The sequence below is a fragment of the Tachysurus fulvidraco genome, chromosome 7 (genome assembly GCF_022655615.1).
Source record: "Tachysurus fulvidraco isolate hzauxx_2018 chromosome 7, HZAU_PFXX_2.0, whole genome shotgun sequence".
Taxonomy (NCBI): domain Eukaryota; kingdom Metazoa; phylum Chordata; class Actinopteri; order Siluriformes; family Bagridae; genus Tachysurus; species Tachysurus fulvidraco.
Window position 1 is genome coordinate 4,386,420 of NC_062524.1, and position 21,668 is coordinate 4,408,087.

The window sequence follows — 21,668 nt, forward strand, 5'->3', positions numbered from 1 at the left end:
AGATATTTAGCGTCTGGAAGATAAGAACGATGCCTTTAGCTTAGAGAAAAGCGAGAGCTTCTTATCATACACTCTGTACATCATTTGCTAGAAGAGGAAACGCAGGCAAAGAAGTAACGCGTTCGTTTAAAAATACACACGGAGTCGTGATGAACGCAGACTACAGAGAAAAGAGAAATGAATTTCGGAGGAAAAAAAAATCTACGTACAACAAGACTAACTGGAAAAGATTGCACACTTTTACGTGTTTTTCTCTCGGACTAGAAAAAAAAATGGACTCTTTAATATCTTTTATATCGATCCGTATTCGTGTGTCAGTGAAGATGTGCAGATTATAAAATGGCCAAGAAACGACTACAATGGCCTGGGAACATCTGTACACCTTTACTGTCATTATAAAAAAAATGTCAGGAACCATAAATATTCATGAGCATGCAAATTAGAAACACCACCCACCCTCCCACCCCTCCCACACACACTTGTCCTCCTACACGGCAAAGGGTCGGGTGTTAGTCACATAGGAATCAACGTTTATTAAGTCTTATCAAAATGAGCAGGCTTTCAGGTCACTTTTACGCGGCTGCCTTGATTAGCGTTCATATTAAACACATTAAACCGCTCAGTCCAGGATCTGAAAATAAAGCCATATTGATATAAATGAGCGTAAGATGACTCTGTGATCAACAGTGACTGAAGAGGTTTGGTTTTACCTCACTCTACCTCATGTAAATCACACACACACACACTCTCTTTTACATTGTGCTAACGTCCTTCTGTAAAGAGTGCGGTGCTTGACGTGCGCATTAAGTTCAAGTTTAGCTTTGACTCCAAGGGGCTTTTTACACCTGGTCACTTCATGCGTTTTCTGTGATCCGATAGCTATACGGTCTAAATGCCCTCCGAAACGGTTTGGAGACGGATATAAATCCGATGGTACAAACCCCTTCAGGAGGAGGTCTGGGACGCGTTTCAGATGAAACTGGACAGGTGTAAATGCATGTGGTTGTTCAAGCCACATACGTCAGCGCTAAACTCCTCCCAAACGGAAGTACGTCACTCGCAGGTGACTCGCAGAAACATTCATTCATTCATTTTCTACCCCTTATCCGAACTACCTCGGGTCACGGGGAGCCTGTGCCTATCTCAGGCGTCATCGGGCATCGAGGCAGGATACACCCTGGATGGAGTGCCAACCCATCACAGGGCACACACACACACTCTCATTCACTCACACACTCACACACTACGGACAATTTTCCAGAGATGCCAATCAACCTACCATGCATGTCTTTGGACCAGGGGAGGAAACCGGAGTACCCGGAGGAAACCCCCGGCGCCAGAAACAGATCAAAGTAAATGCTGTTTTTTGTAGCATACTGTAACCATCATTACAAGGTTTTTCGTCTTCTTTTAGATCGCATTCTGAAAAACGTATACACCAAAGTGTGTTCCATGGAAATGAGGTAAAATATATTGGCATTTTGGGCGGGTGTAGAAAGATCGGGTCGAAATCCGATTCGCCGAGAAGCGTTTATGTGGCCTGATGTAAATGGAACAGTTTTAACAAATCAGTTAGCTATCGGATCAGAGACAACACACACAGTGACCAGGTGTAAAAAGGCCCTAAAGCAGTACTGTGTTTAAATCTCATCTAGAAGCCACGCCCACTTTGTGTTTCGGCCACGATCGATCCTTTGATTTAACGAAGCTTCATCATCGGTTGTGAATTATTCACAAGGATTATTTACAACCTCGCTGTTGCCATGGTGTCCGTGGAGGAATTATTCGAAAATAAACAATAAAACTCTCATCAGGATTTAAGGCGAAGAAGAAAAAGAAAAGAAAAGAAAAAAAAAGAAAAAAACATTAATAAACCAGAGTCAGACTCCTGCGTACGGATCTTTTCATCATTATATCAGTGACTTAAAGGTTTCAAGGTTTCTTATCAGCTAAAGAAGGAAATAAAGCCGTGGGACTTTGTGTCGATCTCGAACAAGTCTAGCTTCTTCCTCGTCTTCTTCCTCCTCCTCCTCGGTAAGCGAATACAGTCAGGAACAGATTTTTCGTTTTAAAGATTATTCGAAATCCTCCCCAAAGAAGGCTGTGTGCTAATGTTACGCTTTTAGATGGTAAGATTTATTCCGAATGGCGTCTGATGGCAGGTTACGGTGCGATCAGGAATATTGTGTCCAATTGTCCAAAACGTGTGAGCTGGCGGTCCTCAGGTCTAACAAATAGGAGACAAGAGTTCAGAGGAAAAACAGGGCCTCCGTGTGAATGGAGCGCAGGAGTCGCTCGAGTAAAATCGTACTTTGTGTAAATGCAGGGTCCAAGCCAGGACTCCGGACACGCACACACACACACACACACGCGCGCACACACACACACGCGCGCGTATTCAGGTTGGGATACACCTACAGGAGCGAAGGGAAACAGACAGGTTTCTAGCTTTACGGTGAAGGGACGGAGGGACGCTGAGGTTAGAACTCAGACAGGTTGTGCCACTTGGCGATCTGCCTCCGCGGATTGTCGCACACTTCCCTCCAGTGCGTGACGCCAGACGGCGTAGGGCTCTGACCGCCCAGCACCAGACGGCCCATTACGGCGTTCTTGGTGGTGCGGTCGAAGTCGATGAGCAGGAACTCGACAGAGATGTCGGCCATGAGCTCGGTGGGAACGTCGTACACGAATGACTCGTTAAAGACCGGCTCGAGCGTGCACTTCTTCACGTGGGTCTTCTTTTTGGCGATGCGTCTGCGGCCGTAAAACACGTTGACCTTCACGTACGGGTCTGTGAAGTGAAGGGAGAGGCAGGGTTAAACATGGTGTGTGTGTGTGTGTGTGTGTGTGTGTGTGTGTGTGTGTGTGTGTGTGTGTGTGTGTGTGTGTGTGTGTGTAGGCTTACTGCCTGGCAGGCTGGTGATGTCCATGGTAGGAAGATGTTTGGCTTTGAGCACCACCACGTTCAGTCTGTGTGTGGCAGGATGGTAGGACAGAGACACCAGCAGCTCACCACGTCTCCCACACTGCAGGGACAAAGGACAGAGGTCAGAGGTCAGGAACCATAGACTTAAGTGTGTAGAATCATGCCTTGTTATGGAACAAGTGTACGTGAAAGTATGTGAAAGTCGTCTGGTCAACATTCTCTCAGCACACAAACTCATCTCAATCCACATCCCTCTCTCTTTCTATTTATTTCTCCATCTTCATCGTCCTCTGGTGCATAATTGGTCCATTCTCTTTATAAACATCTCTCGCTCTCTTTATTATTTTTTTTTTCTCCTCTCAGACCACTCTCTCTCTCTCTGTGTTTGCTTGTCCTCTTTTTCTCTCTCCGCCTCTTATTGCTCTTTTCCCTTCTTCTTAATATGTATGTAGACCGTCCTCTCTCTCTCTCTCTCTCTCTGCCACTCTGTTTTTCTGTCTCTATCTCCTTTCTATTTATTCCTCCTTCTTAATCATTCCCTCTTTTCCCACTTGCTCTTTATCCTTCCTTAACTCTGTGTTTAGTCTGTGTTCTCTCTCTCTCTCTCTCTCTCTCTCTCTCTCTCTCTCTCTCTCTCTCTCTCTCTCTCTCTCTCTCTCATTTCGGGGACTCCAGTGCTACTTCTGGTTATCACCATGGCGACTGACCGTGGGAGGCAGCCTGGAGCCGATCTTGAACTCCAGACAGACTGTTTCTCACTCTTTTGATGTTTACATGGGAACTAAACATCTTCATAAGGACAGAACTGGTGAGGGTTTTGTGTCCCGACATGTAACTGTGTCCCGACATGTAACTGTGTCCCGATATGTAACTGTGTCCCGACATGTAACTGTGTCCCGACATGTAACTGTGTCCCGACATGTAACTGTGTCCCGATATGTAACTGTGTCCCGACATGTAACTGTGTCCCGACATGTAACTGTGTCCCGACATGTAACTGTGTCCCGACATGTAACTCTGTCCCGACATGTAACTGTGTCCCGATATGTAACTGTGTCCCGACATGTAACTGTGTCCCGATATGTAACTGTGTCCCGACATGTAACTGTGTCCCGACATGTAACTGTGTCCCGACATGTAACTGTGTCCCGATATGTAACTGTGTCCCGATATGTAACTGTGTCCCGATATGTAACTGTGTCCCGACATGTAACTGTGTCCCGATATGTAACTGTGTCCCGACATGTAACTCTTTCCCGACATGTAACTGTGTCCCGACATGTAACTGTGTCCCGACATGTAACTGTGTCCCGACATGTAACTGTGTCCCGACATGTAACTGTGTCCCGATATGTTACTCCATGTCTTCTGCCTAAGCCGAGTAGTGAATCTGTATTATTCTTCTTATTCTTATTATTTCGATACTAAAGAAGTGGTGTAGGGGCGACTCTCTCGCCGAGAGAGAGAGAGAGAGAGAGACGCGAGAGAGAGAGAGAGGGAGTGAAATGAGAGAGGAGAGAGGAGAGAGAGCGAGATAGCGGGAGAGAGAAGAGAGAGAGAGGATAAAAGGATAGAGAGAGAGAAGGAGAAGAGGAAGAGAGAGAGGGAGGGAAAGAGAGAAGGAGCGACGCGAGGGAGAGCGAGAGGAGAGAGAGAGAGAGAGAGAGGGCAAAAGACGAGAGAGGGAGAGAGAGAATGCAACGCAACGAGAGGGCGCGAGAGATAGCGAGAGAGAGCGTATATCGAGACTGAGAGATAGGTCGAGAGAGCTAGATAGAGGGCAAAAAGCGAGCGAGACGCGAGATCGGAGAGTTAATTGTAAGAGGATCTGCGCGGCATAGAGAGGTAGCGAGCTCGCTATTCGGATTTACCCCTATAGCTCTCTTTCTCTCTCTCTCACTCACTCTCTTTCTCTCTCTCTCTCTCTCTCTCTATTTCTCTCTCTCTATTTCTCTCTCTCTCTCTTTCACTCTCTCTCTCTCTTTAACTCTCTCTCACACACACTCTCTCTCTCTTTCACTCTCTCACTCTCTCTATTTCTCTCTCTCTCTACTTTTCTCTATCTTTCATACTCTCTCTTTCACTCTCTCTCTCTTTTTCACTCTCTCTCTCTCTTTCTCTCTCTCTTTCTCTCTCTCACTCTCTCTCTCTCTCTCTCTCTCTCTCTCTCTTGCTCCCTCCCTCTCTCTGAGATTAATGTGCTGCTTTGCAGAATGCTGCAGTTCCGCTTTTCTTTTCAGAACCACTTCACCGTCTCGACTCCATCTGTCTCCTGCATCGACTCGCCTTCGTCTCACCAGAAGATTTTTCTCACATTTTCTCACATCCAGGAACCACTTTGGTACCGCGCACACACACACACACACACACACACACACACACACACACACACACCTCGTGAAAAAATAACAGTACTCCCATCCTCTTTATATATTTATATATATATATATTAGTGCCTTGCAAAAGTATACTGATCAAGTCTCTTATATTATTTAATTATAAACTGTACGCTGAAATTTCATTCTGATGGATATTTTATTTAAAAACACTGAAACTTAAAATCCCTTATTCAACCCCTGTGCTATGGAAGCGGCCGGGTTACACAGATAACCCTGTGTTAAAGGATCATTGGTCAGGCTGTTAATGTAAAGACTAAAGAGCTTTCCACAGATGTTAGAGATAATATAATATTAAAGTATAGATTTGGGAAAGGATACAAAACAATGTCCAAATGTTTGGATATTTCTGTCAGCACAGTAGAGTCAGAGGAGACTTGTAAGAGAAGTCACAGAGGTCCACGGTCACGATGAAGGAGTTTGTTCAGCGGCTACAAGAGGAGCATCGGTGCACCAGTCAACCATATCAAGAGCACTGGATAATTCTGGCCTGTATGGGAGGGCGGCACATCGGGGTTTTTCCAAAAAGCATTAGTGTGACGCAGCTGTGATTTGGGAGAAGGTTTTGTGGTCAGATGAGACCGAGATAGAGCTTGTGTGGTGCAAACCTAGCACTTCTTATGCCTCATGAAGCATGGTGGTGGCAGCATCATGCTGTTAGGATGCTTCTCATCAGCAGGGACTGGGCATCTTGTTAGAATTGAAGAAAAAACGGATGAAGCAAAATATAGAGGAATACTACTGAAGACTGGGAAGAATCTTGAACTTTCAGCAGGACAATGATCCCAACCAAGCACAAGGCCGAAGCAACGCCGGAGCGGCTTAGAAACAAAAAGATTAATGTCCTACAGCGACACAAGTCTATTGAGAATCTGTGGCACTATCTGAAAACTGTAGCACACAAGCGTAACCCCAACCAACCTGAACAACCTGGAGAAAATCTGCAATGAAGAATGGGCCAAAATCCCTTCATCATTGTGTGCAAAGGCAAAGCTGCTTTCCCAACAAAAACACAATGTCACCTTACAATTGAGCATGAAATTTCAGCGTATTGTTTATAATTGAATAATATAAGAGAACTGATCTGTGGGGTCTGAATACTTTTGCAAGGCACTGGGTATATATATATATATATAGATACCATCCGATGCACATCCATGTCACTTCTGTACCTGTACAATCTGTTGCACCTTATAGTATTTTATATATAACTATATTTACATATAGATATATACATACATATAAAACCACTTCGCGGTTCAAGTTTCACGGTACAAGTTTCGCGGCCTCAGCGCATCGCTGATTTTTCCAAAAATATTCATAAAATCGGATTCCCAGGATGCCAGACAAAGAGAGAAACTCTCTCAGAGGCTTTGTACACACCCACGCGCACTCAGACAAGGCACATGATTGGTTCCCGGCACGAGATCTGAGCTGATTGGCTGCGCATCATCGCATCCTCTCCCAGCTTTTTCCCTTGTTGTATCTCGCCACTCTCGATCCCGCTGTCAACTGTGTCTCGCGTATTGTGTTCGAAATGAACTTTTCGTTAAGCCCTTATGATGCCTCCTAAGCGCCGTGCCCCTGCGAAAGACTCCTCTAGTGAGCCCAAGAGGAAGAGGAAGATGATGACCATCAGTGAAAAGGTCAAACTTAGGGCCAAACCTACTTCGCGGATTTTCACCTATCGCGAGGGGTTCCGGTCCCCATTAACCGCGATAAAGGAGGGATCGCTGTATTGCATATAATGTGTAGTGCTACTGTAAGGATGCATTGTGTGTACCGACTATATGTATGAGCAAATTGCACATTTTTACATGTCGACTCATGATCTATATCTTTATCTGTATAACTGTTCTGCGATTTCTGGAGTTTGCTCCTAAGAATTTTACTCACCAAGGCACATGTGCTGTGGTGATGTGACAATAAAAGTGACTTGACTTGACTTGACATATATACTCCCCTCCTTGAACCGCCACCTTATTGTGGTGGAGGGGTTTGTGTGCCTGAATGATCCTAGGAGCTATGTTGTCTGGGGCTTTTTGCCCCTGGTAGGGTCTCCCAAGGCAAACAGGTCCTGGGTGACAGGCCAGACAAAGAGTGGTTCAAAAAGCCCCTTATGAAGAAGTCAATACCAAGGTCCGTGATGTCGCCCGGTATGGCGCAACCGGGGCCCCACCCTGGAGCCAGGGCCGGGGTTGGGGCTCGCATGCGAGCGCCTGGTGGCCCGGGTCTTACCCCACGGGGCCCGGCCGGGCTCAGCCCAAAGGAGCGACGTGGGGCCGATCTCCCATGGGCCCACCACCTGCAGGAGGAACCGTAAGGGGGTGGTGCATTGTGGATTGGGTGGCAGTCGAAGGCAGGGGCCTCGGCAACCCAATCCCCGTACACGTAATCTGGCTCTACTGGAAGGAGGCCCCGGGGAAGACCTAGGACACGCTGGAGGGACTATGTCTCTCGGCTGGCCTGGGAACGCCTCGGTATTCCCCCGGAAGAGCTGGAGGAAGTGTCTGGGGAGAGGGAAGTCTGGGCATCCCTGCTTAGTCTGCTGCCCCCGCGACCCGGCCCCGGATAAGCGGTAGAAGATGGATGGATGGATGGATGGATGGATGGATATATATACTCTGAGAACTGACTGCTCACTCGTTAGCAGTTTTAAAGTTTTGTCTGAGACTCGACATTTAGTGTATAATTTAAATACTTGTAGGAATTGTTATATATTTTTGTGTTTTTGTCTTTTCGCCACACCTAGATTTAAATCTAGTGAAGATTAATTCTGATTCAAGCTTCTCAGTGAAGTAAAAAGGGAGGTACTGTACAATTCTCCTCACGTGGTCTCGGTCCATGGTCATTTGATCTGTGTTGCTTTAGCCTAAGCCCATCTGATCCCATCTGTGTGTGTGTGTGTGTGTGTGTGTGTGTGTGTGTGTGTGTGTGTGTGTGTGTGTGTGTGTGTCTGTGTGTGTGTGTGTGTACAGCTGATTCATGACCTTACATGCCAGAGAATAAAAGCCCTTTGTGGTCCTCAGTTCCTGAACAACCCATCGCACCAGATGATAGGATTACTGACTACATCCCCCATAATGCAATGCTTCTTTCTGAAGAAGACAGCTAATCTCCCATGATGCTCTTGGGTGACAGATAAAACCTCTGGCACTGATCGCTCGTTACGCAAGACGAAGCAAAAATCTGTGTGGCAAGATGTCTGACAGTGACAGTAGGAATAGCAGTTCCGTTGCTTTGTGTGTGTGTGTGTGAGAGAGAGAGAGAGAGAGAGAGAGAGAGAGAGAGAGAGAGAGAGAGAGAGAGAGAGAGAGAGAGAGTGTGTGTGTGTTAAAGTAATGTCTACCGATTTAAGTACGGGCTTCCGGCTATCAGATGTCCTCTAAATCCAGAGATAATACACACCTTTATGGACACACACACACTCCCTCTCGTTACAGTAATGTAGCTTAAATGAACCTCGATCAATACACACTCTCATCTCACAGCTCTATCTCACTGCTGTTTATGAGCAGATCCCCATAACAATACTCTCATACTTTTTCAGGCCAGCCTTCGCTCTGATGGGTGTGTTTAAAAAAAACAACAGAAACAAATATAACAATTTACAGCATGATGACAGTATCATAATGACATGGCGATATTAACTGAACTCAACAGGAAGATTGTAAACATAATGGATGAAGTCTCGGCATGAATATTTAATTACGCCACCGTTTATTATAGCGATTCTTAACATGGCACTAACAGTTTGGAAAAATCCATAATAAACTCTGTCTCAGTTCTTTCTGTCCTGCTTTCCTTCCCTCACGTCCATCATGCGCTATTTTAAAACAGAGACTTCTTTCCACCATTAGCTCATCCGGCATCGTCATGACGCCTGACTGACAGATGAAGTCGATCACCATTCTGTTCACTTCCACTCATAACCTTCAATACAGGACATTAATGTTCCCTAATGTTTTTTTTTTGTTAATCTTTTAAACTAAAAATTGCTAACAAAGCTTTTCTCTCTGTCTGTTATATTCCTTCCCTCGTTTCACCCACTAGCTGACTCATTATTGCCCTATAAAGCACTACGGCTAAACAATACTCCAAACCAACAGAAGTCCGAGCTAATCTACTCTTCGACTCTTCAAAATGAACTACAACCTACAGTCTAAAACAAAATATTCTTTAGGGGAAAAATCCTATACATGTCCAGGTCAAACTACAACACTGTGAAATAAAACATACCTGCGATGATCTAAACTTGACAAAATAAACGTCAAACCCTGAGACTTTCTGGAATAAAGTACAAACAAAACCAGAATATCGCAATGTAAACTACAACACTTCACACTAATTAAAAACGTAACAATATAAAATATAGCTGCGAGCGGCAATTCCGGGGTCAAGCCGATCAGATGCGCTCAGAACATGTCGCTGATGAACCATACCAAGTTTCGTAGCGATACGGCAATGTTTTTAAAATCTCGTGGCCACTAGGTGGTGCTGTCACGAAACGTTGCTTGCACCCTCAGGTCATGACTATAATGACATATACCAAGTTTCGTGCGATACACATAAGATACAGCCTCACGTCTGTTTTGGCGTGCTCGCCACCATGTATGTTGCCACGGTATACGAGAAGGCATTGGTCTATCAAAAAGCTTTTGATAACTTTTTGTCTCGGGTGTCTCTAGATGCTAGATACCAAAGTACATGCAAATGGGACAAATGGTCTAGAAGGAGTTCGAAAAAGTAGGTTTTACAGAAGATTCAAAATGGCGGAAAGATATTCATGAAAGAAATGACGTCATATGGTGCGTTCGAATCGGCGTGAGCAAAAGATCCAAAACATGCAAGAACTGTGTCTCTAGGCCTTACGAGTCAGCGGTTATGAACATGAACATGATTGGATGTTTGGACTGTTGGTGGCGCTAAAGGGTTTGAGCTAGACACACCAAAGTTGCTAGAGTAACTTCTAAGACTGGCCTCTACATTAACCTTTATACTTCATAAAGAACACAAACACAGTGACATGACATTAATCATCAGATACGAAGCATTTCATCTTTGTACTCTGTCCTGGTGGAATATATTCCATTACCATTCATTCATTCATTCATTCATTCATTCATTCATTCATTTTCTACCGCTTATCTGAACTACCTCGGGTCACGGGGAGCCTGTGCCTATCTCAGGCGTCATCAGGCATCGAGGCAGGATACACCCTGGACGGAGTGCCAACCCATCACAGGGCACACACACACTCTCATTCACTCACACACTACGGACAATTTTCCAGAGATGCCAATCAACCTACCATGCATGTCTTTGGACCGGGGGAGGAAACCGGAGTACCCGGAGGAAACCCCCGAGGCACGGGGAAAACATGCAAACTCCACACACACAAGGCGGAGGCAGGAATCGAACCCCAACCATGAAGGTGTGAGGTGAACATACTAACCAATAAGCCACCATGCCCCCTGCCTTCAATACACAACAACTAGAATTTCCAGCCAAACTCTAACCATAACAAATTCAACTACAACGTTTCAATGCAAACTACAAATGTTTCTGTACAAACTAAAGCATCAAAGCTACACACTACAGCACTGCAATATTAAATACAACTTTCCGACATAAAGGGAAACGCTCGATTATAACCTTTATCAATAAACTAACACTAAACTAAACAAATCTAAACAAAACGTGCGATACATTCCAACATAAACTACCACATTTCTACTCAAGCTTTTTTGTCATCCTTACACATACACAGTATACAAAAGAACAAAATGGCGTCTCTGTGATCCGTCTCACCTGTACGTTCCTCTTGGTGATCTGCTGGCTGATGTGGACTTTCCCTGCGCTAAGCTCGACACCCGACAGCGACACCAACGCCTCTCCGATCACGTCATCGCGAGCAAATCGGTCGAAGCTCAGCACCAGGAAGTGCAGTGTAAGGTCAGCCAGTGCGCTGAAAGAAACACCGTAGAAGGTGAAGGTCTCGTCAAACGAAGGCTCCAGGGTCTTCCTCATCACACGGGTCTTTACGTGGTGTTTCTTCTCAGGCAGGATGCTCATCTTCACATATGGGTCTGAGCTTCCCGTCTGCTCGTTAACAGCCGGGAGACCTCGCGCACCAACAATTGTCACCACCAGCGCCTTTTTGGGAAAGTTGTAGTCAATGGCGAGATCTAGGGTGCCTAACGAGGGCGAGTCGAGGCTGAACGGAGTCGGGGTCTTACTCGCCGAGTCGCAGCTGCTGCTTTCAGAGCAGCAGTAATTTGCCCGGATTGGCAGCGCTCGCTCCAGCTTTGGTGGTACCAGGTGGTTCATCTGCAAATGCGCATGACCCTCAATGTCAGAATCGTGATTCCGTTGCCATGTCGATGACCTCCGGCCTACTCTTATGATCTTGTTGGCGTTGCTGAGGGTTTCAGGGTAGATGCTGATGCCCTTAAGCATGTGGATGAACTTTAACGGCGGGTCGGTGGGCGAATCAAACGGGCCGTTGCTCAGCTTAAACGTCATCCTGCGATACTGACGCTGGCAACAAGTCCATAGGAAGATGGCCACCGTCACCGTGACGACCAAAACCCCTGCACCGAGAAATCCCGCCAAGACTGGGGACACCTCTGCATTAGAGAGAGAGAAACATAGAGGTTACATATGACTAACTTTCTTGGTCACAGTCACAATCTGAAAGCAAATCATCATGATGTTCACCATAACCCACAACCCCCAGTGTTCCACTGCAACAATGTCATCATATCGTATTCTAAAAATGAAATGGAAATCAAAAGCACTTTCACTGATCCAGTTAGTAAAGTGTGTTTACTGGTGTACAGTTTAGAGTGCAGAAGGGAAATATATAGATATTCCTTTTAGTTCTTTCTTTATTCCTCTCTGGTCTCTAGGCTTTGTTACTTTATGACTCTGCACTGAGACCGTTGCAGTGACTACAGTCTGAGCTACAGTATCTAACCACACTCAAAAATACTGCACTAACATACAACACACCACGATCCACGCTAACATACAACACACTAAGCTAATACACCACGATCCACGCTAACATACAACACACTAAGCTAATACACCACGATCCACGCTAACATACAACACACTAAGCTAATACACCACGATCCACGCTATCATACAAAACACTAAGCTAATACACCACACTCCACGCTAACATACAACACACTAAGCTAATACACCACACTCCATGCTAACATACAACACACCAAGCTAATACACCACACTCCATGCTAACGTACAACCCACTAAGCTAATACACCACACTCCATGCTAACATACAACACACTAAGCTAATACACCACGATCCACGCTAACATACAACACACCAAGCTAATACACCACACCTCACACTAACAAACAACACACTAAGCTATTACACCACACTCCATGCTAACATACAACACAGCATGGATCATGGTGTATTAGCTTGGTGTGTTGTATGTTAGTGTGAGGTGTGGTGTGTTGTATGCCAGTGTGGAGTGTTGAGTATTAGCTTAGTGTGTTGTATGTTAGCGTGGATCGTGGTGTATTAGCTTAGTGTGTTGTATGTTAGCATGGAGTGTGGTGTATTAGCTTGCTAACAAACAACACACTAAGCTAATACACCACGATCCACACTAACAAACAACACACCAAGCTAATGCTCAACACTTCACACTAGCATACAACACACCAAGCTAATCTAAAAAACACCAAGCTAATACTCCACACTCCATACTCGTGCACAATTGTGCTAGCTAACATAATCCCTCAACAATACACTAAAACACACTCGCCAGTAAGAGAGCGAGAGCAAGAGAGAGAGAGAGAGAGAGAGAGAGAGAGAGAGCATCTCTGATCCAGTTCTATGTGTGACAGATAGATAAGTCACCTACATGTGTGTGTGTGTGTGTGTGTGTGTGTGTGTGTGTGTGTGTGTGTGTGTGTGTGTGTGTTCGTTCGTGTTCGTTTGTGTTCCTGTGATTTCAGTTACTCTACAAAGTTCTCTCTTCCACACACAAATGCAGCACCTCATATCGAGTGTCATCACTCGTGATGTTAGCATGACAGTCGCTATAACCTTTTACTACTTTACTGTTCTGTACTGTTCCTTTAACCTTAACAACTGTTCGAACATTTCTGCATTTCTCCCTTTCGAGCGTCACTAAAAGAGTCGAGACTGCACACTTAACCCTCCGAGCTGTTTCCTGTCTTTCAGGGCGGATGTTAATGCTGTTTAATGGGACGGATGCTGAGAGCAGCGGTTCTCTTTATGCTCTCGGACGGCCAGTGATGAGCGGCGCGCTCTGTCTGAGGATCATTTCCCATAAAAACACCTTATATTTACAGTTACAGCAGTAGTGTAGGTCTTCACTGAGGTGTGTACTATTAAATATCAGAAATTAATATATACGAGACTTATGTGTAGGTGCAGCTGTAATGTGGCTCATTTATATTCATTTATATATAAATACTCTTTTTTGTATTTCTGGGGAGTTTTAATAGCTGCTATAACGTAAAAGGTAGCAAAATTACAGCTCCCTTTACACATACAGTGATTTTATATCAATCTATAAAGTCATCAGTATGCGTTCTTACTCCTGGTTGCCATAGTGACATCGTAGAACGTTCATGAGGAAGATTTGTTGTTTGTGTATCAACTTCAGCAGTGTATATCTACGTCATATCGTGGATCATCAGTAGTCGAGGAATATGTTAGTCATATATTAGTCATATGTTATACATATATGCATAAAGTTCAACTCTTCTCAACTTTGCCGTTTCGCTGATGAGGCCACGCCCACATCCTGTCTCTGGAAGTCGCAGCTTTCATTGAAAATCCTTGTGAACGCAGCATTACAGTTCTTTGATGATCTGTGACATTACATAATCCATATCTGGATAAATGGATAAAAAACATGTTTTTAAAGATAAAGTTAAGCCAAATTGCTGCAGTATAAAAGGAATAAAACACTTCAGCCCCTGTGGCCCCGCCTCTAGAACCGCTCCTGCTCTTAAGATAAGATTCCTAGATCAAAAATTAATCAAAAATTAATTAAAATCCTAGATTTTAAGCAAAATTATGAGATCTCAGAAGTCATTCTTAGAATCTTTACGAATACGGACATGGATGATAACAGAAACTCCACATCAGGTCCTTTATTGTTTTCCTACAGCAGCACATCCTGGTGTTTTATTCCCCTTACTCAGCAACCCAATCACAAATCACAGATATTAGTCGGCCAACTAGCTACTAAATAGCTACAGAAGTGTCTATCTCTCTCTCTCTCTCTCTCTCTCTCTATATATATATATATATATATATATATATATATATATATATATATATATATATATATGAATAATAAACATATATAATATACATTTATATAGTTTAGTTTATGTCTGTTTTGTTTAAAGCAGCCCCTTGCAATATGATGTCCAGTTTTGTCCAGTCCCAATGCATCATCTTCATTTCCTTCTGTGTCCCAACTCCCCTTTTTTACTCCCCTTTATCTCTCTGTCACTCGTCTTTCCCTCCATGCCGTCCTTCCTTGGGTCGCCGTGGTAACAGCTGTGCTGTTACGGTCATAGCGGCGACAAGCTGATTGAAATTCTGTACTGAGCTCCACTTCGGTGCTCTGATGAGAACAGGACGTGTCGTAAAAAAAACAAAAAAAAAAAAACAACTCAGCACAAGAAGCTTTTTAAAGAATCCAGAAAATAAAGAGAAGAGCCAGAGTTGCAACAATAAGGCTTAATATATTGACTAGGAAATCATGCAGGAATCAAAGTGGGCGTGGCCTACGTGATTGGCAGCCATATCATTCAAGAGGATTGTTTAAAAAAAAAAATTAAAAGATACAAGGCAAGTTTCCTCTCGAGGTATCAGTGTAAAATCCAGGATGCTGATTAAACAGCAGACTAATGAGCCAGTCCTGACACAGGAGGTGAGATTCATACCAATATATCTGTAAACTAAGTCATATCACCAGCTCTGTCCTAAATCACATCCTTACACACTATTGTAAGAAGTGACTTCATGAACCTGAATGATTTGCTTATTCAACCATAAAAAAGTGTTGAATGTTGGACACTTCATGCACTCATCATTCAGCTTTGTTTACGTAGCAGAAAAAGGGGCGGGGCTAGCCGAAGATAGTCGACAAACCCATTCAAGACGGACGACGACACTCCGGCGGACGAGACGTCTTAGAAATGTTGTTGCAAGTAGCTCGTGCACACTGCGTGATTCGTTTTTATAACATTTGATAATTCGACGTATTCCGCCAAAGCTAGCCGCATTACGTCACGTAGACGCCTTTGACGTTATCGTTCACCGTCGACCGGATGACGCAACCCTTCTAACTCTCATACGGTAGATGCTAGAGCGCATAGCGCACGGTGTATAGTGTGTAATGTGCTGTACATCATTTGGGACGCGGCTACAGACTCGTGGGGAGGTGATGACGCAGAGAACGAGTGGGTAATGAATGAGTGTCTACACCTGTGAGGAACTAAAGATGGCTAGCCAATGCTTAACATAGATAATGTTAATCATAATGTTCATTGAGTCAGATACTTTTTCTTTTGTTCCCAGAGAATAAACACATCATCACATCAGAAATCTCCAGCTGCTCGTATCATGGTCACGGATATGATGTGGACAGGACCGTCACTTCCGGTGAGGATCGATCGGAAGCGTGGATCAGTTGTCCGTCTAGCGGCTAACGTTTCCTTTATCGTTGTAATGCAAAGGAGTTTTAGAGTTTCGGTAATGGGAAGTCGATCAGCTGTTCGGCTTAAAATTGCCACATCCGGGCTTAAAAAAATCCTAGAAATCTGCCTTTAGCTAAAAGACTCAGAAGCCCGAACATTTTAACTTCAGACCATATTTAACCTTCTGACATGAACGGAACTGTTAACACCACCACAGATAATCACACTCTCTCTTACACAGAGAGAGAGAGAGAGAGAGAGAGAGAGAGAGAGAGAGAGAGAGAGAGAGAGAGAGAGAGAGAGACTTGACCCCACCCTACTTCTCTCCACACAAAGGCCGACTGTCTCTCCTCCTCACTTGGTCACTGCGACCCCCTGAGAGACGTCGATGCGAATAATGTCACTGTTTTGGCAGCGTTTTAAAAACCCAGCTGTTTCTGCTGCCTAGATACGACCCCCACTAGGAAGAGACAGAGAGATGGATCAAAATCTACTCCTTCGCTCTGTCGTCTTTCTCTCCATTTAATCAGTCCCCTGCAACCTCACACTCACTTTGGTATTAAGCGACTTGTCAGGCGTTCTGGATGTAGACGGGGAGGAGTCCTGACACTGATGCATTGCTTGCACCCGAAGCGTGAAGTCCTATATTATTTATGGTGTTGTTTTCATGTGAACGAATATCGATTAACACCGAAAGCTCTTTTGCTTCCTTTATTTCTCACCACCGACCTGCAGATAGACTCGTAGGTGAACCCCGAGGAGGAACGGAGAGACGGATGGAAACGTTGAGTTTTTACTTCAACACGAAGCCTCGCCCTTTTTCCTGACTTTGCTGTTCCCTCGGTCTTCTGTATGGAAAACATATTCTAGGAAGAATGACGAGAGTTTTGACCGCAAGCCTTAACACGGATCGATCCGATCATCCAAACGACCGTGAGCGGCAAATGAAATAAATAAATAAATGAAGTAAAAATCAACACAGAAAGATTCGTGACTGATAAATTTATCCTGCATTCGAGAACTGAGAAGACTGAAAAGAGAGAAAAAGTGAACTCTAATTAGATTCACTGTTCAGCTTCTGCATTTATCTGGACCACACCCTGCTTTCACATCCTGACACGTGAATTTGAGATCCTACTTACACGTGTGTGTGTGTGTGTGTGTGTGTGTGTGTGTGTGTGTGTGTGTGTGTGTGTGTGTGTGTGTGTGTCCGTGATTAAAAAGGATCATCAATCTGCACATCACTGGTGCTGGTGTGTGAATCACATGAGAGAATGACAGAGACGTAAAAGAAGAAGAAGTGACGGAGGATGTGATGAGAGCGGAGGAGACTGAAGAGGCATCAGCCCACTCGTGGTGTCCTTCAGTGTCCTCACACAAACACACACACACACACACTTTCTATCGCTCCATGACACGAGACAGTGAGACATCTGAAGCATTACACACTCAGTGTTTTTTTTGTTATAAAGCACCTACATGCTCTAAATCTACACTTAACCCGAGATAAACAGTGATTACCCACAATGCCACGCTGCATCTCTCTCCACACAACATGTGCTTATGTGAGCGTCTCTGCGTTGGCACGCGCTCTCGCTCTCACAGCACACACAAAGAGGCTTCTCACCGTCACACCACATGTCATAACATTACAATTCAACCCGTTGTTGCCCTGCTGCACCTTCTAAACACACTCAAACACACACACACACACACACACACACACACACACACACACACACACACACACACACACACATTGCTGTGACTTCCTAATTCATAACAATGAGACATTATTTCAGACATTATTTCATGGATTTAAATATTTAATAGTCAATAAAGTTCATCCATCTGTTCCATACATCCCTCTATTTATCCACTCATTTTATCAGTTTCTTACCTACAAATGTATCCATCCATCCATCCATCCATCCATCCATCCATCTGTTACATCCTTATATCCATCCACTCATCAAAAACCCATCCATCCATCCATCCATCCGTCCGTCCATCCATCTGTTACATCTTTATATCCATCCACTCATTGGTCTGTTACTGATCTACAGCTCCATCCTTCTATCCATTCTATCCATCCACTCATTTATGTGTTCCATACCATAAACCCACCCATCCATCCATCCATCCATCCATCCATCCACCCATATGTTACAACCTCTTGTCTATCAATCCATCTGACTACTCTTTGATCTATCAATCATCCATCCATCCATTCACCCATCCATCTGTTAGCTTCTTCTATTCAAACACTCATTTATCTGTTCCATACCAAAAATGTACCCATCCATCCATCCATCCATCCATCCATCCATCCATACATACATACATACATACATTTTCCCATCTGTTACATCCTTCTATCTATCCAACCTTCCGACTACAGTACTCTTCCATCTATCAATCCTCCATCCATCCATGCATCCATCCATCCACCCACCCATCCATCCATTTGTTATATCCTTCATTCGATCCATCGATAGATCTGACAACTCATCAATTCATTCATTACCCATCTCATGCATTCACCTATTCTCCTGTCCTCCATCCATCCATCCATCCATCCATCCATCCATCTAGCCATCTTCCCTCACATATATTCACCCATTGATTCAGTATTCAGCAATTCATTCTCATCACATGACCCAGGGTTGATGCTGATCCAGTTTTGTTAATGACAGTCGCTTCCTCGGTTAAATCGATACTGATGTTGTGCGATATATGATTTTATTGGATTGGATTTGGTTAGACAGCTGAAGCATAAAAAATGCCTCAGTGGTGTGAGTTGTCTGACGAGTTAAGTTCAATCCGGGACGAGCAGCGATCAGACGTCAATTCAATTAAAACTAACTCCCGGAACGAGCCCGAGACAAATAGTTTCTGTGAACACATCAATACAAATGACTTCCCATAAATCCACATACAGTCACATGACAACGTTTCATGCCACGCTACTGTATGTTATGTTAATATTATATAAATTATAAATAACTATTAAAGCTCAGAGAAGCCTTCTCTTTTTTTGGTGATATTTCCTCCAGGCAACATCCACATCACAACAGCTCTAAAACTCAGTGCTTAAAATACTCACACACACACACACACACACACACACACACACACACACACACACACACACACACACACACACACACACACAACAAATGCATCACCCACGGTCTGCTGCTCCTTGCCTAAAGAATCATACTGAAAAAAAACATCACCAAATACTACAATTCTAAGACTCTGTATGATGCATTTTATATATATATATATATATATATATATATATATATATATATATATATATATACATATATATATATATAAACAGCACTGTCGTATTCTTGATTCTTGATTCTGATTGGTCAGGTGTTGATTCATTCTCTCATTTCTAACAGCAGAAGTGACAACAGTTCAGCTGTTAATTCAAATCACAGCTTTACATAAACAACACTTATTTTGTTGTTGTTTCTATAGCAACAGCAAAATCAGAGGGACTCGGAGGACGTCGGACACGGCACATGATCCAAGTCTAATTATAAAGGGATTAATAAACAGTGTCGTTTATTTAGCACAGAAAACTGTCGATATGTCGATTTTATAGGTTTTAGAGGAGACAACAGTGAGGATGTTGATGACAGGAAGGTTTATAGCTTTCTGTTTAAACAGCAGGAATTGTTAGCAAACTACCGTGGTATGAGAGAAACAATACACTTTCAGGATGTAAGGATAAGTTATCTGAGAATAATTCCCTTCAACACGGCAATAATCCGTCTGCTTTATCACAAACACGCCGACACTGATAGTTTTCCTAGAAAAGCACCACACCCAAGTGTCTATTCTGTACAAGGGCGTAAAGACAGTGCTTCTCTTTTTAGCTTAATATTTTATAATGAGAAAGTTGTGAATGAAAAGTAAACAAGAGAAAAGAAAAAAAGCCTATCTATCTATCTATCTATCTATCTATCTATCTATCTATCTATCTATCTATCTACCTATCTATTTCTTATAATACTGTGATGATAATAATAATAATTATTATTATTATTATTATTGTTGTTGTTGATGATGATGTTGTTGTTGTTGCTAGTGTTTTAACAGTGAGTGTGTTTGATGAGCAGAAGCCTGGAAGCAACATGACATCATCGAGCCAGCCCTTTAAACACACACACACACACACACACACACACACACACACACACACACACACACACACACACACACACTCAGGACAGTGCACTTAGTGCCTCTGATGTGCAGAGATAATCTCACTATTCAGCATAACAGCTAAATGACACACAGACCTGGGTATCTATAACACGGCCCTGTTAAAATCATTCAGATGGTTAAAGAATGAGGAATTTAAGCAATGAACTGCATTAATCCTCTCTCTGTCTCTCTCTCTCTCTCTCTCTCACACACACACACACACACACACACACACACACACACACACACACACATATTACACACACACATTACACGTTTTATAACACAATGTCCTCTTAAGTGTGTCTAGTTACACATTGTAATATTATGCTGTTAGGCTTCCTTTAAAAAAAAAGTCTCTGAAAGTCAATTTATTGCCAGATTTCGAAATTAATTGATTAAATAAAAGCTAAAGCTCAAGCGTGTTCTAACCAGGCAGTCTTCAATAATATTTATTATTTATTTTAATTTTATTTTTTTAACAAATGATGACAAATAAAACAATACACTGACATATTATTATTATTATTATTATTATTATCATCATCATCATCATCATTATTATGATGATTATTATTATTATTATTATGGATGTAATATAAGATGTTATATGCCTTACCATATGTAGGGCTCAGACTCTCCATCTCAGCCATGATAAATCACTGCGTTCAGCGAATCCAAAACAAATAAAGAAAAAGAAATAAAAAATAAAAACAACCCGCTCCCTAGTTCACTTCCATGGATATATAGATGTATATTTATTTATATATTATATATGTTTAGCTATAGATGCTGCATGAGCCTGACCGAGCACGAGCGCTCCTTCTCCCCCAAAGCCGCGCGCTGCTCGTGGACGCGCAACAGAACGCGCACGCGCAATCCTTCTGTCTCCGCTCTGGTCCAGTGATGCTGCAGCGCGAGCTCCCTTCTGCGCTGCCTGAGCCTGAGGACCCCGTATTAGCTGTCCTGCCTTGCCTGAACAAAACAATAAATAAAAATTACGTTCTTACGTTTTTGTTACATAAAAAAATAACAAAAGTAATTCATTGATTAATTAATTAATAAATTAACTAATAACTAAACAAACAAATAAACAAATAAATGAACAATGTATTTCATAAATAAATAAATAAATAAATAAATAAATAAATAGACAATTAATCAAAACATTAATCGATTCATTTATTAATTTATGAATAAATTAACTAATAAATAAACAAATAAACAATAAATAAACAATGTAATTAATTAATAAATTAATACACGAATACGTTAATATATACATTTATTAATAAATGAATACATCAATCAATTCATTAATTAATCAACTAATAAATAAATAATTAAAAAAATAATTAATGAATTAATTGATTGATTAAATAATT

The 21,668-nt window shown here is 42.8% G+C and overlaps 1 protein-coding gene across 1 annotated transcript; it reads right to left on the reverse strand.

Moving 5' to 3' along the window:
• Window positions 1-1,249: 1,249 nt before the first annotated feature.
• syt11a (synaptotagmin XIa) lies at window positions 1,250-21,180 on the reverse strand. The gene is made up of 4 exons (XM_027177853.2): window positions 20,903-21,180; window positions 11,134-11,951; window positions 2,906-3,026; window positions 1,250-2,791 (listed from the first exon to the last, which is right to left on the reverse strand). Exons 1-4 carry the CDS (start codon window positions 20,934-20,936, stop codon window positions 2,481-2,483), a joined length of 1,284 nt encoding a protein of 427 aa, XP_027033654.1. The 5' UTR covers window positions 20,937-21,180; the 3' UTR covers window positions 1,250-2,480.
• Window positions 21,181-21,668: the final 488 nt, after the last annotated feature.